The sequence below is a fragment of the Ptychodera flava genome, chromosome 5 (assembly GCF_041260155.1).
Source record: "Ptychodera flava strain L36383 chromosome 5, AS_Pfla_20210202, whole genome shotgun sequence".
NCBI classification, from domain to species: Eukaryota; Metazoa; Hemichordata; class Enteropneusta; family Ptychoderidae; genus Ptychodera; species Ptychodera flava.
Window position 1 is genome coordinate 20,457,746 of NC_091932.1, and position 21,036 is coordinate 20,478,781.

Below are 21,036 nucleotides of genomic sequence, written 5' to 3' on the forward strand. Positions count from 1 at the left end.
TGAGAATTTCAGTCTGTAACGTCCCTCTTTTTATTTCACTCTGATGCTTAAAGAATGATGAACAATTAATACTTGTACAAGTTTTGTCCTTTGTAATATCCTGTTAGAATTTTATTTCTTTCTTTCCTTAAGTCCATAAAAACTTCATTTCAAAAGTGAAAGACAGACATTTCTATTCTACGCGTGGGCATTCATATATCAGATAATGAACTTCCTACATACTTTGTATAAATGACTGTTGGTAATGAAAATTTCCGTGAATGAAATGGAACCATATAAATTTTGAGCAAATACTATTTTCTGTGTGTATTGATACTCACATTTGAACATTTTATTGTGAAAGAATAATTGGCATTTCATACCGCTTAATTAGAACTAAAATGTCAAAAGTCTGCAAAGTTCTGTATAATGTACAAAGACTTCTATTATTTGTTTCTAAGCCATTTGTGTATTACACTCTGGATAAACTCGTCCTTGAGAAAACACTTGATGTCACGATATTTATTGTTTTCCATTTTTTAGGAAGTGTGTGTTTACCAAACCGAGCTCGAAAGTCGCGTAGTTACTGCCCGAAAACTCCCCAAAATGATGGTTCTGTATTGCAAACGGCTCGAAGGAATACCAGAGCTCAAAGCTGTGCTCTTGTTGCAGTGCCGCGAGATGTTGGCAAGAGTCAATCACACGCTTCATGATTGGTTTCACCATGTGGATTTCAAAGACCAACTGTTTCACACTGGCGAGCACGCCACTCTCAATCATCTGTGGAAGACACTCAAATTCGCTCCCTTCTATATCGAACTTGAGCACATCGATCACTTCCTGCAATGAAACACATAGAAAAGTGTTATCTTGGTAATATTCTACGGACAATTCTAGGCCTTGCAGGTAAAGTACGTGAATTGAAGGATTATGCGCTTGGTTACCACAGGTGGGGTTTATGCCAGTTCATTTGATAAAATATAGTAGTGCGTGGGCGTTTGTCCTGGAGAGGAAAGCATAACACAAAACAAACAGTATTCTGTCTTCTGCCCGTCAAAAGCCCTTTGTTTTCCCTGTCTTATCCCCTCCCCTTCCTCAGGCACTCAATATTTCTATCTATCTATCTATCTATCTATCTATCTATCTATCTATCTATCTATCTATCTATCTTTGTATTTTTCTATCTATCTATCTATCCACATGACGTTCAATGTCACTGTGAGCTCTAACAAAAAGAAACAGTATTTGCTCTAGTTTGACTCCGTCTTCCTACCTTTTCATGATGTAACATTTTCTTGAGAGATTCCAGTGTTCTGCACCGAACAGGTGGATGTTTACCGATGAATATACGCTCACCCTCGTCGTCACCGCAGAGTGCGGTGTCGTGAATTTCGAATTTACGCTCTTCCTCGTCGTCACCGCAGAGGGCGATATCATAAAACATGACACGCTCCGAACGACGGTGGGTTTTCAAACCATTGCTAGATTTGGTTTCATTGAAAAAAGACGCGAATTAGAAGAAAAAAAGTGTTGTGGTTGGTTTTCTTTAAAAAATTGCCCGTCGGTAGGTAGAAGTAAGTTGACTAAAATGATGAGAGAAGTTGGAGTTCCCGGCGTACTTTTTGAGATTACATCAACTTGAAATACGTATTTACTACATGACTTTGTGTACACAGATAGATAAAGGTTTTAACTGCGATGTCTTCACTAGCTGATGTGGTACCGCACGTTTTTAGTTCGAATCCGATCGAGAATTTACAGCGATTTATCACTGTAAGACAGAGTGCCGTCTAGGGACAAACTTTTAGGAACTGACTAAGATTGTGAAACGATGATAATTTCCTGTTTTTGGGAAAATATCCAAAATATCCCGTAAAAATCAAACGTAAATGAACATAAATTGATAAAACAATGCAGATCAAATGGGTTATTAGCCCATAAGTAAGAGTTCACAATCAGTACAATGTCATATCTTTATAGAAATTGTAGAAACCTGTTGTGTCAATAAGTTTTCTCGTATTTTCTCGCGGGAATATGGATACTTCACAAAGTAAAATATACACTTACAATGGATCAAAACAGTACACGTTGCAACCATAGTTTGCCATTGCGTCATCAAATGACCACATATTCCTAATCCTGCAACGGAATCGAGACATCAAGTGAGTTTAGTGTCATGACTGACACAATAATATATGACAAAATAATATATATATATATATATATATATATATATATATATATATATATATAATATATAATATATATATATATATATATATATATATATATATATATATATATATATATATATATATATATCCGTTATCAATGATATCTCTGATGATAAACACTCGTCAGTAATATTTTTTGCCGATAAAATAGCTGTAATTTCAAATGCTTAAAGAAGTTTACAAAACATGTAAGATATATTACGTTCAGAAATATAAATAACTTGGCGCCATATTTGAGGAGTTGTCGAATTTTCGATCAGCGTCAGATATAATTGCAGTCTGCATATTGAGCTCCGGGCATGATTTCTTCAATTAATCTAAATCAATAAAAATATTGGTTTCAAAACTTTAACAAAATTGCATGATAATGGACTGATGATCTGCCATTTGGGTAATAATGTTTCATCAATACGAATGGCATTGGGTAGGTTTCAAGGGGGTATGGCTATCATTGCAAGGCATATTTTTGTCCTATTAGGCTAGTATTACTCCCTGTTTCGTGTTATTACATATTTGATGGTATCATGACATGATATTGGGTTTGTATTACGTGTTAGGTTAGGTATTATTACAAAGTGGAATGGTATTACACATTGGGTTATGTATTATTGTTACATATTTGGCTAATATTACCAATTACAGTATTACATGTTGGGTTATTGCATATTGGGTAAGTATTACACTATGGCATAGGTATTATTACATAACGGGGTTTTATTACATAAATAGTTTGTATTACACATAGGGTTAGTATTACATATTTAGCCAAGTGTCGGGTAACACTGCTGGTGGACAGAATTGTCCCGAGGTTATCGTTCGCCCAGTTAAAGCGATGAAATTCGTTTCTTCGCTTCGATAAAGTGTGTATGTGCGATGTATGATAGTGAGCATGCGTGCGTGAGTGCTTCACGAACTCTACAACGTGTTGAAAGGTCTCAGTCAGAAAAATGTAACAACTTAGCCGGCTATTGAACCACTCTTTTTGGGAGTGGAGATTTAGCCGACTGGTTCTGTCTCAGGCCTCTCAGCTAGGCGACTGATGCCGTATGTTGTGGGTTCGAATCCGATTGAAAACTATCCGTATTATTACATATTGGGTTAGCATTACGTATTGGGTTAAGCATTACTACATATCGGGTTAATATTATATATTGGGTTCAGCGTTATTACCTATAAGGTTATTATTATATATTTGTTAGGCGTAGTTACACCTTTTGTTAGTTAAAACATATTTAGGTGATAAAACCCTGACTACTGATGTAGTAGTTATACTGTTGGATTTTGCCAAAAACAAGGCATTGGATCAATGTAGTCAGACACAGAAATAAAATCGTAAACATTGATCATAACAGATCCTGTGAACATATTTTCTTGTCGGACAATGCTTACTGTCTATCATAGTTTGAAAATTCGTTTATTTAAGATGTCTTAAAGGAACAGCTGTCCTGAAATGTACAATGTCATTTTGCAGCGACCAAGGACTTGGTTGTGGCTTTGTGTGTTACACTATGAAGTATAATAAAATAAACATACAAACAAACCAACTAACTAACCAACACACTGACCAACTAACTAACTAACTAACTAACTAACTAACTAACTAACTAACTAACTAACTAACTAACTAACTAACTGACTAACTAAGTAACTAACTAACCAAGCAACCAACCAAGAAACAAACCAAGAAAACAACCAACCAACCTACCTTCCTACCAACCTACCTACTTACTTAGCTTACTTACTTACTTACTTACTTGCTTGCTTGCCTGCTTACTTACTTACTTACTTACTTACTTACTTACTTACTTACTTACTTACTTACTTACTTACTTACTTACTTACTTACTTACTTACTTACTTACTTACTGATAATTTGCTGGCTAAAAGAAATCGATGGCCAAACGAGGGCTGGAAAATTCAAAAGACTGACAAGCAATGGCACTATGTAGCTAATACAAAACAAATATCGTGACGCGAAGTGAGACAGACAATCAGAAAAACGCAGAAAGAGAGATTGAGAGACAGAAAAGAACAGTTAGTATACCACTGACCCCACGGAATATACGATGCAATTTCCAGGTTTGATGTCAACATCAAAACACACGTCATAGCCTCCGTCCTCCGGAAACGGGACTCCCATTCTTCGGCTGTGGTTGCACGTGTATTTAATCGACGAGATCATATGCAACAATATTGAAACGAATTCTTCGTTCGTGAAGACGTTGGCGATCGTCATATCAGGTTTATTCATGCTATCCAGAAATCGTTTGGTTAACTGATCACTATCTCCTGTGCTATTGTCTGTTTCTGGAACGCTGAGATCATTTCTGTGATCATATCTTGGTTCCTTTTTCTGCATACTGCCATGTTGTTTTCTATCTTGCCGTGCCTCATTTGCCGTCACACCGCCATGTTTTCTAGCTTGTCTTGCTTCAACAATTGCCTTCAGTCGAGAAAGGAAGTGTTAACAAGAAACTACCAGCTCAGGATAGAACGAAGTATGAACCTATCAATAGCCATGTTTATCAATAAAATTTTTCTAAGTTTTAAAGAATCTCCCTAAGAAGTGTGGTTTAACAGCAAAATGACTGAATAAATAATTTTAGGAATACAGCGCGTCTTCATTGTCGATGCGAATAGCAGGATAGGAAGCGCGCAATATTGTAAGCAACGTCTTAAAAACATATATTTCAAAGTTAGCTAATAATTGCAAAGGTAAACTATCAAGTTCAAAATATGATGTTTGAACTCAAATTGCCATCGGATGTAATTTTTCATATATTTTCTACTATATTTGTTCTGTTGGTCAAATACATGTTATTCTATTACTTCTTAGGTCACGTCTTTGTGCTTTGTGTTCCATTTGTCAAAGCGGGAAGCATGTTATATTCGCATTGTCAAGTTTTATGATGGGTGGGAGAATTTTTGTCCACACTAGAATCCATTCATCCACAATTGTAGTTTTAATAATGTATTATCTTTTCGAGTTAAATATTTTGCATATCTTTATCCTATAGAAGGTAAATAAGAAATAACAATATACTTTTATCAGGAACACCTATAATGAAAACGGTGTCAAAAGTTATAGCTATTGTACTCTAGAATAAAATAGAACAGTACTAGGTACAAGACAAAGGACAGACTTAAGGGAGCGTCCAGTAATTATGGCCGGGGTGGGCGGCAAATCCTTCCTGCGCATCAGTCAAAATAAGTGAACCTCCTTACCCATTGCACAAAAAAATTGATGTCCTCCCCCTTTAAGATGACAAAAAATTTCATGACCCCCAAATGCCTGAGTAAAGGTGCACATACAAACACCTCGGGGGGATAGGATAGTAAAAAAAGATTCTCAGATTTTTTCAAAGACCCCCCTTACAAACTCACAAGGTGTTAATCTTCATATTCCCCCCTCTGACTTCCTATAAATTTGAAATAACCCCTCAAAGGGATTGGACATAAATTACAGGTGAATCGCAATATTTTTGCGCAGGCGTGTGTGTACAAAATTTTGATACTTGGATTTAATTGATAATCAGCTGTTGATAATGTTGATTCACTATACATGGTAGTCTATGATAAAACTATGTAATACTTTTTAAATACAAAACTAGCAATATTTATGCATTTAATTTGACAATTTGATAATTGACATAAATGTACTTAATTTGAATAGGGTTGTTACATCTACCAGTATGTGTACAAATAATTTGACTTTAGAATTTCACAGAAAATGTTCATCCACTATACATGGGAGTCTATAATAAAATTGTGAATAATTTTTTTCCAATGAAAAACTTGCTATACTTGTGCATATACATACGTTGAATAATTAACATAATTGTACTAGATTAGAATATGATGGTTAAAGGTGCATATTGTGTGTACAAGGAATCTCATTTTGGAATTTCACTGAAAACGTTCATCTACTATACATGGGAGTTTATGGGGAAACTATAAATATTTTTTTCTTAAACAAAACAAGCTACATCTGTGTGTATATAGATGTTTCATAGTTCATTTTGATGTACTTGATTAGACTAGGTGGTTACAAATGGATGCTTGCACAATGAATTGGATTTTGGAATTTCACCGAAATGTAGATTCACTATACATGGTATTCTTTGAGGAAACTATGAATAATTTTTTTAAATATAAAAATAGATAAATCTGTGTATTTTATGTACTCTCGATTATTCATAATAATTTACTTGATTAGACTAGGGTGGTTACAAATGGATATGTGTGCAAGAAATTGGATTTTAGAATTTCACCAAAATGTTGATTCACTATACATGGTAGTCTATGAGGAAACTATAAATAATTTTTTACAATGCTAAAGTAACTTAATCTGCGCTTTTATAGGTGTTTGACAATTGATATAAATGTACTTGATTCAAATAGGGTATTTGAAAGTTCAGATATGGACAACAATTATGATATTGGAATTTCACCTAAAAGTATAATTTCACTTTTCATGGTACTAGTAGTCTACAGGTAACTGTTTTATATTGTCCTCGACAAAACTTGCTATATCCCTAATATATAAGTAATATGACTTGTTCATTGCCCATAGTGAGCTCGATTTACAACAAGACAAGCCTCAAAGTTGCCAAGGCTAGACGTTCATGTGACAGATAATTATACCTTTGTTCAGATGTACAGTTGAATGACTTCAGAGAATGCACTGAATCATGTTTATCTCCTAGAATATTTCTGAACACTGAAACTGCTTTTTGATGGGACGGATACTTCTTCAAATTAAGTGACTCCCTCTGAGCTGTTTCAAAAATGCACGACCTCCTTGCCGGTCCACCCGGTTCGTAATAACTGAGCGCTCCCTAGGGTATAGATGGTTTCATATCACTTCCCAAAAGACGTTGCGCGGATTTTGCCATATTCACGTAGTTACAAACATCTTTTCGATACATTTCTACTAGTCAGAGAGTGTTATTCGTTGTAGCTTATTTTTGTTGGAGAAGTCAGCTTCACAAATCGATCGTCCTTGAAGAAAACTTTGCCCCGAAGATTCCCTCGGCCTACCCTGCAAATGCAGACTGTTTACGTTGAAAAGAATCAGTGACACCGGTGCAAAGAAATAGATGTAGTTAATTAAAAACGATACCTTATTTGACCGTTTGTTATTAAGCAACTACCTCAAAGTGTATTTATCTAGGTCTTATTCAATTTAAGGGGGATGGGCCAGTGTAGCTGATTATAATCTATGGATAGTCTACTGTATTATACACACGCAATGTAAAGGGTGAGAATGGAAACAGATCAGTGTATCAATAAACGACCATACATGCGCATGCAATGTAGTTGAAGGAAATTACAACATACCGATATTAGAATTGTTCTGCCTTCACATTTAATGACATCGTGCTTCCTGTCTGGATAAAAGATGACACAGAAATCTAGATTTATTACAAGAAGCGTAAAGTACAAGATATCGACTTTAAAGCCAAAACGTCAACGATATTTCATATTTTCGAGAGATAATGTCCAATATGATGTTATGTTATGCTATAGTTCTAAGATCGCCGTCTGCATTACACTTTTAAGATTTTATAAATTATCGATGGGATTCATCTAAAGAAGACATTACAGTCAAAACCGCTCGGCTAAATCTCCATCTTTGAAAAAGAGTGGTTCAATAACCGAGCTATGGTTGTTACAATTCTTCTGACTGCGATCCCTTCAAACGCAGTAAAGTGGACGAAGCACCCACATACACACTCATTTTCACAAACTTTATCAAAGCAATGAATACATTGCATTAACTGCTCGATAGACAGCCTTTGGGACAATGCTTTCCACCAACGGAGTTATCAATCCAGAGTAGAAATTTTAGTGAATTCTAGGTGGAATTCATTATCACGACGTCCGGCACCAAGTCATCTAGCGAAGACAGCACTGTCAAAGCCACTCGGCTAAATTCTCACCCTTAAACCAGCAGATATTAACTGAAAATGCTCCCGTGTTTCAATGTATATTGCGACTGCCAGTAAATAAAACCTTTGCCACAAGTTTACAAATTCTTTGGAATAGTTATGATCAACATCAAAAACAATATCCACCATAGAGTAATTTCACAAATCATTAAGTACACATACAAATATATAATTAGCTGAATAGAAAATACTGAATGTCTTTGACTGCTTTTATTATATCACCACTTTACTTTAGTCAAGTCCTTAAAGCTTTGATCGCTAAACTGTCAAATTTCATTAAATAGGCAAATTATAAATAAACTGATGCAAAAATGCAAAATGTCTTCCACTACTATTGTATAATTTTACCCTCAATATACAAGGCACTTTCATCAACTTTGGTCAAGTCCTTTTAGTTAGTAAATTTAATGTACCAAATTTGGAATGATCATTAAAAACGCAAATCGTCATTTACCTCAAATGAAAATGCAAAATCCCCTTCTCCAATATAACATCATTGTCCAAAGTCGTTAATATCCAAAATCAGTTTCATTGACTTTGTTTCCAGTCTTATGTCACTAATAAGGAAAGTTTGCCAAATTTGCCAAGTTGGTTATTAGCTTCAGTAAAATTGGTGATGAACTTCAGTAAAATGCTAAATGACTTAGCAGAGAATGTTGAACGATTTAAGATCATGTTATATCACAGTATCTTCAATGTAAATAACAAGTTTTATCAAATTTGATCAAGTCAATCAAGATAATATTACTAATTAAGAACGTTCATTAAAATTGTAAATTCATAATTAGCTGAAGTAAAATGCTAAATGACTTTCATTTACGTTATATTGTAGTATTCTTCAAAATGCATAGCAAGTTTTGTCAACTTTGATGAAGACAATACAAGTGTATAACCCTAATGATGAAAGGTCCATTAAAGTATGCAAATTAGAAATTAACGGTATTCTATAATATCTTTCACCGCTGATGTATCCTAGAGTGATAAACATTTGTAGCAAATCTTATCAAATTTTATGCAGCCATTCTCTATGGTTATCCACATTTCCTATATCATTAAGTACGCAAATGAGCATAATGGCTGCAAGCCACACCCAAAGAAAACTGATTAGTTCTTGTCAATTCCAAGCAGAATGTATGTACGTGATTTTACTCAGCCGTTCAAGTGTTCTTGAAATATCGCCCCAGTAGACAGACAGACTGACAGACAGATAGACAAGAGCAATGCTCAGCTGCGTTTGCATTTACAAAACCATACTACGGGTTGCCACCTGAGTAAGGCCACCTATATACAGCATTGGGTATGATATGATATGATAGGATAGGGTAATAATATCTGTAGCCTGATACCATCAAAAATATCCCTTGGCGCTAACAATAGCCGTGACAGATCAACCCTCTAAATGAAATGCCGGTGTGTCTATCTGTTGGCACAATACGTTCAGAAAAGCTGATCGGATTAGAATACAATATGGTAAATCGATTGCGTTTTGGAGGCTTGGCTTCATGATTCTTTATTTATTCATTATTTATTTGCATAGTTATTCATTGATATGTGATAAATCTCGCTATAGATATTGATCACACAACCATATGGCAGTTTTCAAAGCAATATATAGATTACATTCGCACACTCAACAAACATGCACAATTAAGCATATTTGTATTCAGCCAAAGTTCATGACGACGCATATTGATGATATAAATATGTGACAGTAGTGAAAGACACATAGCAGTTTCATGTGGACTAATTACCAACATGCATATTGGTAACCGATCTATCAAAGCCCTGTGTCAACAGCGACAGTCCCAGATTTGATGTAACGCAGTACAGATATTACAACACATTTCCTGCGCTCTGATTTTCCCAACAAATTATCGACATTGTTACCTAAAACCATTCCGTCACCAATCACACACTAAGTTATTTTTTCACAAACCAAGTACAAGGTCAAGTACTGTACATAGTATGTCAACATGTTGTAACCAGCAGATTAATGACACCATAAATCAAATGATGTCGAATAAAAATTGTCGCAATTTGATCTTGCAGCGTCACACAATTCGATATGCCATGTTCTCTTAAGCCTTGCAAACAACAATACAAATTTACAGTCTCCCAGAACATTTTCCATCAGTGTCAACGAGCAAAAAGGCAGTGCCAGCAATACATTAACATAAAAATACAATTTATCCTGAATTGCACAAACCATAATGTAAACCGCTTGCATTCTACGTCCTATCACTGTTAGGTCACAGCCCCGACTCTTCGCCATTACCAATTTCTAATGTACGATGTTGCTGATAGTCTGAGTGATTTTAATTTTAAGTAGCAATGATGACAAGTAGAGACCTTTCCCGTTCAAAGTACACTGCAACATACTTTCTGGTAAGGCCTGTATGATCATTTTTCTGAAAGTCCTGCTTCAAACAGTTATAATTATCGGTGGAGTCAAATTTACTGACTTGTAAATATTAACTTCCTCGTACACAAAAAATTGAATTTACCATTGCTAATAGGAAAGAGAAACTATACATTAAACACCTCTTGCTAAAGAAGTAGGAATAGTACATTCAAATTTGAAGAGAACATGTTGTTAGAGTATACGATTAGTACAAATGCATCGCGTTGATCAATTCAATGCAATGAGCTATGTAATGATCAAATTTATGTTAAACTCATGCGATACTAGTAATGCCGCCAAAGCTATATAACTCTGCAAAATTGCAGTAATTCCAAAATAAGATAAAGACTAGGGCAATGATATTTCAGACTTACCATAGTAATGAAACACGTATACAGCAGTCACAGCGGCAAGCCCAAGGAGGCAAAATTGACGCAAGGATAACCTGACTCTCATTTTGTGACACGGTTTGTACTTTGCTCGTTTGAGAAAGGACATCAGCCAAACAGCTGGAGCTTTGAAATGCCAAAGAGGTGCCCCAGTTTCCCATTCGCCGGGTACATGCATCGTCAAACGTTTACACAGCGAGCCAGGGGCATTGATATTTCCCGCGATCACGCTCCCTTTGAAAAGGGAACATAGTGTGGACGTTTCTTGCGAATTCAATCGGCAACATAAAGCTGAAGAGAACTCGATCCAGTGTGCGAAATTAACGTCGGTCCGACGGTCCGAGACCGACAGATTTCTCGTCGGGCCGAAAGTTTTTAGCAACATGTCGGTCCTTATGACCGACTGAAATTTGGAATAAATGATGAAAATTTCTCCGTCAAGACCTGTAACAGATGCAGATGATGACTGACTCTGAATCATGTGATTCAGACTTGAATGCCATGCACCTATCAATGTTTTCCACCGTGGGAGTGCGGGGCAACAGGGGATATTGATCGCACTTCGTGTCCTGGTAGTGGGGAATTCGATCTCTATGGTATGCCAGATTGGGGGGGGGGGTTGACAATGTCGCAACATAGTAATTTTTGTCTTGCAACTTTTTACATTTACGAAGAGTCCAATCCCTCCGATCGACGCGCATAGCATGGTGCAGCTGATTCAGATCAGTATATATGAATTACGTCCGTGCATGCAGATTCTAGCAATGATGGAATGGATTGATTTTGGTTCAACAATGTGACACAATATTATAATAATACTCGTCTAGTGAGTGTAACCCTGGTAATGTTAGCATATCTGTGTCATATGATAACAACACCCAGTATCACTTCACTAGTTCCACACTTTAAGTGTTCGGAATTTACATGTACACAAATATACATAATACAGCTCTTCATTTTATAAAACTGACTCAGTTTTCTTTGCTTTGATTTTCCATTGCAGCGTTCAATACATAAACGGTTCATAGAAGAGTTTACGACAAAAACCTACGACGAGAACAGTGCTGTTGACTAAACATATTTGGTTTTGAACATGGAGGTATTTTTTACCTCTATGGTTTTGAACTACGCCCGATACAAGGACTAGATGTTACACGACAGCCCAATTGTGCTACCTGCAGTCGACAGTCAGGTTCGCGTTTCGCTGCGTTTGTTTGTGGACCGCTAGAACATCAAAACGAAGTTATACTGGATCTACAGCTAAATTGCTTCGCGCTCAGTGAAACTTTATCCTAGCCTCGACCACCTTCGTCTTCTGTTTCTGATGAATTCGCGAGCGGAATGTCGTAAAATGAAAAGAAACCACCTTACTGTGAACTGGAACATCTTGCTTGCTCGTTGTCACAGAGTACCATAGACAGAGTGGCAACACTTGCATGCCTTTTGTTCCATGGTCGTCTCGGTAGACTATTGCTTTTCATATTAAAATGAGCTTCAAAGGTGTTAAACTTTTTGGAGGCTTTGTTTGTGGTTGATAATTACACGAGATTATGCGAAACATACGACGAGATGGCATCGTACTGCCAGTCGCGTAGCAACCATAATTACTTTGTGAGCTCTCAGGCCAGAAACACTGCTTCACGCCAATCAAAACATAACACGCCAGCAGTTTCATAAACATGTCCTTCCTTGACACACGTGTAAAAGACGGTATGACTGACCGTAACCATTGAGTAAAACCAGACAGTATCGATAAAAGACTTGCAAATTTGGTTCAAACACACTCATTATATATTCTAAAAAATATGAGAGGAATTTTTAAAACGGTAAAACCCACTTTCCTGAAGCTCAAAACACTCCCGTTTTTGCCAGCACATCAATTCCGATCAGCACCACATGACAACAACAACACAAACTTTGTCGAACATACTTTCGCTTAACAATTGGTGAAAATCCGAAAATTACCGAAGGGTGCATGGTCGGCACTCTTCGGAAAAGAGAGCCAAGAGCTTCGTGAGGCGAGGCAAACATGGATTGCTTACGTAACCGCTTCACGCCTTAAACAATAGCTGTTGCCACTCTGTCTTTGGTACTCTGTGTCGTTGTTAACCAAAGTTCACAAGGCCGACTGTTACCACGATATATCGTGAGTGTACATTTTATAAAACAGCGGCCTTATCATTAACAGTTTTGTCGAGTTGCACGTTCCGTCGTGTATACTCTCAGAGGCCGAGAGTAGGGCTTCAAATTGTTTCGATGTATACCGTTTTATGATAGGCAGGCAAAACTCACCGTCATCCTGGACTGTGGGCCTAAATGTCGCAAAAATTACGTCTTTAAAGATTTTACGGTATCATTAACTGATCGTGTCTATAGTTTTCAGCAGTATCGAGTGTCTGTCAAACTTTTCAGAGTCATTTTAATAACTTTAAGCTTTCAAAGGGCGATGAGAACACCATTCCCCGTAGAAAATCACGAGAGACAAACTTTCTCGCTTTCATCAGCCACATGTAGCACTGGCCCCTGGGTGTTTGACATCATTTTATAGTCAGAGAGTGGGGTATTTGACATGGCTAGAAAAAAATGTCAAATTCTCCTGTTAGACCCATAGTCCCCCCCCCCGCCCGGTGGAGAAGTTGACTTTAATCGTCGTTAGCAACTGCCTTTATTGAGGACCGATAGTTTTCTGTAAGGACCTGAAGCTTTGGCTTGGTGCAGGTCCTTATGACCTGAAGCTGTTCTCTTAATTTCGCACACTGACTCGATCATGTTCAACAGAGTACCACTAGTACCACGAGAAGAAAAATCCGCTCATAGACTTACAGACACACTGACTGAGGCTAAGCAGACTGGAAAGACGAGGACAAAATTTGTAAAAAAAGAATTGTAAAAAACTGTAAACAATTCGACACGAACATCATGTACAACAGTTATCGTACATGGTGTTCGTGTAGTTGGGAATGCTGAAAATACTAGAAAGGAACAAAATGAGGGTGTTCCCTGTACGACCGCCAGGCAGCGCATACAGCTTTTGCGAGCAATAATAATATAGCAGTAAGTAGTGATGACGGGGCCAAAGCAATCTTAAGTGGGTAAAAGAAGGCATATGTCATCAGAGAGGGCAAAGGTCATCTCAGTTACATGTCTTTTTTGCAACAGAAACTTTGTTCCTCTTGTTACAACTGTCAACCAAAAATCAGACCACTATACTAATTTTATTGGCTAGCTCAAAATTAGATATGTGCACAATTAATGAGGTCAAGGAAGTGGCACTATAACGTCTACCGTCACACCGAAGATGAAGATGATAGCCCTTGTGGCTACTGATTAAAGGTATACTGTCACCTGTTCCAATTTTGTCACAGTTACCATGGAAAGAGAAAATCTAACCAATCACAGAGTTTAAGCGGGTGGCCGCTGTTTAAAAACAGCGCCCTCACATGGGCATTTTGAATACCAACGAAGGCCCCTTTGACCATATATGGGCATATTTAGATTACAGGTGACTGTGTTCGTTTAAGAGGCAAATAAGTATACCTGAGGTCGAAGGTTATGTTAGTCATTTGACATCTTAATAAAAATGTCTTTCCTGTCGTAGTTATCCCTGTGTACCAAATATCAGACGCCTCACTCAATTAAATAGCCCGGAATTAGATATGCACATAAATAATGAGTTACACGACGTTGCACCAAAAAGTCTACCATCCTACCAAATATAAACTGTTTAGCCCTGGTGGCTACTAATTTATAAGCATATAAGTATATTTGAGGTCAAAGGTCATCAAGGTGACGTGACATTTTGTTAAAAATCTTTGCTCACATAGTAATCCCTGTGTACCAAAAATCTGACCTCTAGCTCTATTGGCTAGCCAATTACATATGCACATAATTAATGAAGCACATGATATGGCACCATAAGGTCTACCATGCTACCAAATATGAACGGTTTAGCTCTTGTGGCTACTGATTTATAGGCATAGAAGTAAATTTGAGGTCGAAGGTCATCGGGGTCACGTGCCATTTTGTCAACAATCTTTGCTCCCATAGAAATGCCTGTGTACCAAAAATCAGACCTCTAGGTCTATAAGCTAGCCTTAAATTAGATATGTGCATAATTAATGAGGCACATGATATGTTACCATATGGTCTACCATGCTGCCAAATATGAACTTTAGAGCTGTTGTGGCTACTGATTTATAGGCATATAAGTATATTTGAGGACAAAGGTCATCGAGGTCTCGTGACATTTTGTCATAAACCTTTGTTCCCATCGTTATTCCTATTTACCAAATCAGACCTCTAGCTCTAATTAGATATGTGCATAATAAATGAGGTATAGGATGTGCTGGTCATGTGACATTTTGTTAAAAAACCTTTACACAGATACCTGTCGATGTGTACAAAAAATCAGAACTCTATGTCTATTTTGAAGGCCAGAATTAGATATGTGCATAATTAATAAAGTGCAGGAAGATGACAGGGTCAAAGGTCAAGTTCATCCTCAAAATTATTATGTGCAATTTGGTCCCCTGTTTGTCATGGTTCAGTAGTCACTAGCCCGAATAAGCCATTGCCATAGCTTAGCTGCAGAGGTATAGGGCAGGTCAAAGGTCATTGTAAAATCAGAAAAATAATACTTTAAAAATCTTCTTCTCAAAAACGGCATGGTCAATAACCTTCCAATTTGGTATGTAGCATCTAGGTAGTATGGTCTAAAAAGTTTCTCAAACGATTTTCCATTTTTTCAAAATTATGCAAACTTGGTGGAATTAAAAATTTTAATAAATAATAACAGCCAGGCCATGTGACCGATAAATATATAAAGGTTTGTGTGTACCAGTAGCCAGTATGCTTATAAGCCGTGCAAGTTTGAAAAGGCTGCGCGCGTAACAATTTTGGAGATCTACCTTTGCAAAGAATTTACGGAAGAAGAAGAGGAAGAAGAAGAAGTCATCCTGAGTAAATACAATAGGGGCCAAGCCCTATAGGACTTTGATCCCTGATAATAACGTCGGTTTCGTACTTTGGCCTGTGGCATATCGTGATATGGTACAGTAATAAATATAGAATACATCGTGACAAGAACACAGAGGATAAATAACTCTAGAATACAAAATCTAGATACATGTACAATACAACACTTGTTAATCTACTCATTAAGCATAAATCTTTTTCTTCATTTGATTGCCAAATAAACAAACTTTGCAAAATGAATACCCCGTCTATTTTCCAGTTGCATAAGTTGAAGGAATTTCTCATAGGTGCAGTTTGTGTAAAAATAAACAGGATAGTATTTCTGACGCAGATTGTCATAAAAAGGGCAGACTAAACAAAAATGATATTGGTCTTCAATGACATTTAAATTACAATGTAAACATATTCGCTTGTTTCTTGCAACACCATATGTACGATCAGTCTCAATTCTCAACTGATGTGAAATTGTCTTTGCAAATGTCTTTTGAGCAATATCCCACTTCAAAGAGCAGATAGATTTTGCTAGCGGCAGATAGTGTTTTCAGTTACTTTTCACGGTTGACAGAAATGATACTCGACAAAGTTCCTAGTCCACAAAAAATTACCATGGCTATTTGGGCCGGTTATGTACAGTTGAAGTCAAGGCACTGCGATAAAGGTCTGATGAATGTGTTATACAGACAATAAACTGCCAGAAAGAAAATAGCTACAACCGACAAAGCATTAGCGAGAGGAACCACTGCAGAAAACAACCGATGATCTTTGCAACTACAACTATCTTAAATGTAAACTTGGTTTGAGTGAAACCAGTTACATGACCAGTACAACATGTATGTATGTATGTATGTATGTATGTATGTATGTATGTATGTATGTATGTATGTATGTATGTATATGTAATGACATCGTGACTCCTTTCTGGATACAATGGGGCACAGAAATCTAGACTCATTATGGGAAAAGTGAAGTACAGGATATCGACCTTAAAACCTAAATGTTTAGGAAATTACAGAATATTTTCTAATGATATTTTCCAATATAATGTAATGCCATGCCATGGTTCTAAGATTGCCGTGCGGCAGGCAGTACTCTTGTAAGATTTAATAAATTCTCGATGGGATTTGAAATCACGACGTACGTCACCCAGTCACCTAGCGAAAGAGTGGTTCAATAATTGAGCTGTAGTTGTTACAGTTTTTGTGACAGCGAACCCTCCACACGCCGTAGAGTTCGTGATGCACCCGCATACTCACACATCGCTCACAAAATTTATAAAAGCATGAATACATGAAGAACCCGCATACTCGTACATTGCTCAAACAGTTTTTCAAATCATAGACAGTAGATGAGTGTCTCTACTGTCTATATAATCAAAGCAATGAATACATCGCCTGAACTGGGCGATAGTCAGCCTTGGGGACAATTCTGTCCACCAGCAGAGCTATCAACCAAGAGTAGAAAATTAAGTAAATTCTCGATGGAATTTGAACTCACAAAGTACGGCATCCATGCCTATCGAAGACATCACAGTCAAAACCACTCGGCTAAACTCCCACCCTTAAAAATGAATGGTTCAATAACCGAGCTTAGTGAATGTAATTTTTCTGGCTGCGAATCCTCCACACGAGAGTCCATGAAGCACCCGCATAGTCACACATCGCCCACAAACTCTATCAAAGCAACGAATACATTGCATTAACTGGGCGATAGACAACCTCGAGGACAAGAGTAATGCATAGCTGAATTATGCAATCATATCACAGGTTGCCATCTGAGTATGGCCACCTATATACAGCATGGGATATGACATGATAGGATAGGATAGGATAGGATAGGATAAATAGTCTGTGTAGCGCCTGAAACCCATCAACAGACATACATTCGCTGGCACTTATTACAGGTAAAACCCTCTCAAAGAAGTACTAGTGTGTCTACATGTATTTATTGGCGCAATACATCAAGAACAACTAATTCGATCAGCGTACAATGTGGTACATTGATTGCGTTTTGGGCTTGCAAGAACAGTTTCGCTTTTGGTAGGCTCGGCTTCACAATTCGCTATTTAATTCATAATTTATTTTATAATATATTTGCATAGTTAATCATTGATAAGATATGTGATCAATCTCGCTATAGATATTGATTACAAAAACGTATTTCAATTTTCAAAGCGATATATAGATTGCATTTTGATATTCAACAAACTTTCATAATTAAGCATATATTTCCAGGAGGACTAGGCCAAAGGTCATGACCACACATATTTATGATATAAAGATATAACAGTGGTGAGAGACAGGTAGCAGTTTCCTGCGAACTATACCACTTTACTGTTGATTAAGCGTACTTGATGCAGTCAGCTATTCTGCTTGCATAAAGACAGCACAGATCATGTCTATGCTTGTAAATGAGAGCTAACGATGGGCACCCGGTGTTAAAAATTGAGACACAAGATACCAATTCCATTCATTTAGGCCACCATGCAATTATTAGTTTATTTAAGCGGCACATATTTATGAGATTACTGCTACTAAAAGCATCACGCAAACTTGGGTGTCCCATGCAGCCAGCGTGTCTTCGGATATTGAAATCAACTGCAATGATTTACATAAACAAACAACTGTAGTAAGGTAAAAATATACACACGAAAATTCATATTTATCCTACAGTGTGTGAGGATAGTCGCCAAGTTACAGTTACACCAATGTTTCCAATTGATTAAGGTATAGATGGGACAAATAAGTTGTCTAAACAAGACTTGTATGTGACCAGTGCACAGTAATATATTACATAATTGTTTTTTAGTCTTGAACATTACCCCAGATAAAGCTGGTTTTGCCTTTGCACGAACAGAATTTCTGATTGCATCAAGTTGACTTAATCAACAGTAAAATGGCCACGGGTGTGACTGCCAGCATGTATATCGATAACCGTTCTCTCTAAGCTATGTATCAACGGCGACAGCCCCAGGTTTGATGTAAGGTAGTGCAGACATTACAACACATTTCCGGCACACTGATTTTCCCGACGAACTATCGAAATTGTTACCTAAAACCATACCGTTACAGATCACACACACACAACTTTTTTCACAAACCGAGCGCAAAGGCAAGTACTGGACGTACTATGATTGTCAAGATATTGTTACCAGCAGATTATTGACACCATATACCAAATGGTGTCGAACAAAAAATGGCAATTTGTTCTTTGCAGCGTCAGACAGTTCAATATCCCATGTTCTCTTCAGCCTTTCACACAACAATACAAATATTTATAGTTTCCCAAAACATATTCAACCAGCGTCAACAAGCGAAAAGGCAGTGCCAGCAATACATTAGCATAAAAATACCATTTACCCTGAATTACACAAACCATAATGCAAACAGCTGGTATTCTATTTCCTATCACTGTTAGGTCAAAGCCCCGACTCTTCGCCATTACCAATTTCTAATTGACGATATTGTTGATAGTCTGAGTGATTTTTAATATGAAGTAACAAAATAAACAAGTAGAGGCATTGCCACTTTAAAGTACACTACAACATACTTTCTGGTAGGTATGGCCTGTATGATAATCTTTCAGAAATTCTTTCTTCAAACCGTTGTAATTATCGTTGGAGTAAAATTTACTGACTTGTAAAAATTAACCTCCTCGTACACAAAAATGTGAATTAACCATTGCTAATAGAAATGAGAAACAAAACATTTTAACATCTCACAAACGAAGTAGGGATATTACATTCAAATTTGAGAAGAAACTTTCTGTTAGAGTATACGATTAGTAACAAACGTATTGCGTTGATGGATTCAATGAAATTATCTTTGTAATGATTGCATGAAAGATATATCATGCGATAATAGTTATGCCGTAAAAACCATATGTTCTGTAAAATTGTAGTTATTCCATAAAAGCTAATAGAAAGACTATGGCAATGATATTTCAGACTTACCATAGCAATGAAACACGTACACAGCAGTAGCAGTGGCAAGCCCAAGGAGGCAAAATTGACGAAAGGATAACCTAACTCTCATTTTGTGACAAGATCTCTACCTTGGTCGTTTGAGAACGGACTTAAGCCAAACAGCTGGAGCTTTGAAGACGTCCCGTAGTTTCCCATTCGCCGGATGCATACATTGTCTTTCAAATGTTTACACGGCAAGCCTGGATCATTTACATTTCCTAGGGTCACGCTCCCTTTGAAAAAAAAGGAACACAGTGCGGGCGTCTTTTGTGAATTCAGTCGGCAACGTAACGGTGAAGAGAATTTGTTGTGTTCAACAGAGTACCTGTAGTACTGATGAGAAGACAAACTCACGCACTGACTTACAGACAGACAGACTGGGCTTAAGCAGAATGGAAACACCAGGCAAAAATGGGGTAAAAAACGTTTCAACACGAACAACATAAACGACAGATGAAGTTGTAACCAAAATAGGCGTTGAGAATGCTAAAAATATTATGAAGTTACAAAATGAGGGTCTTCCCTGTTCGACCGTCAGCAAGACCACACAGCTTTTGCTGGCAGCAGACGGTGTTTTCAATATGTTTCACGCTCCCAAGTTCCTAGACTACAAAAACTACCATGGCCATTTGGGACGATAGCGTGCACTTGAATGCGAGGTCCTGCGATAAGGATCACATGGACGTTTTTTATAGACAATAATCTAACAGAAAGAAAACATCTACAACCGACAACGTATCAGCGAGAGGAACCACGGCAGAATACAGCTATTGATTTAGCTGTTGGTTGCATGTACGCGAAAATGAATAGGGTGGAGCTGGAGGTATTCAGGGGGATTCGGAAATTCTGGCGGGTAGTGGGGGGACCTAAATCTTTTGCTCTGCCTATAGGGGGACCTGAAAATATTTTGGTTCCCAGCATTTTGATGTCATCCAATGGTTCTAATGTTAGTAATAATTAAACAAAATGTAGAACCATTTTGTAGCATTTTATGACTTCAATCTCGAAAAAATCTAAAAACACATTTTCGTAAAAACATGAAGTTTGCCCGTGACGGGGCAGAAGCTGCTGCTGCAATGGTTAATTTCTTCAACATTTCTACAAAATGTATCAAATAGAGTTTCTTGGTGTCTCTCTACAGCATGCT

General features: G+C 37.2%; 1 protein-coding gene across 2 annotated transcripts in view; it reads right to left on the bottom strand.

Moving 5' to 3' along the window:
- LOC139133217 (uncharacterized) overlaps positions 1-20,274 on the bottom strand; it is a 20,365-nt gene extending 91 nt beyond the window's left edge. Inside the window, exons 1-6 of one of the 2 annotated variants that reach the window (XM_070699692.1) lie at positions 19,878-20,274; positions 7,554-7,603; positions 4,265-4,656; positions 2,047-2,118; positions 1,253-1,460; positions 1-819 (exon numbers count right to left, since the gene is read on the bottom strand). The exon at positions 1-819 is cut by the window's left edge and continues 91 nt beyond it. In XM_070699692.1, the coding sequence (XP_070555793.1) occupies positions 502-819; positions 1,253-1,460; positions 2,047-2,118; positions 4,265-4,656; positions 7,554-7,603; positions 19,878-19,959 (1,122 nt within the window). In that variant the 5' untranslated portion in view covers positions 19,960-20,274 and the 3' untranslated portion in view covers positions 1-501. Of the gene's footprint in view, positions 820-1,252; positions 1,461-2,046; positions 2,119-4,264; positions 4,657-7,553; positions 7,604-10,939; positions 11,245-19,877 lie in introns of those variants that run through there. The other variant, XM_070699693.1, reaches the window with a different exon arrangement.
- Between the last annotated feature and the right edge of the window lie 762 nt (positions 20,275-21,036).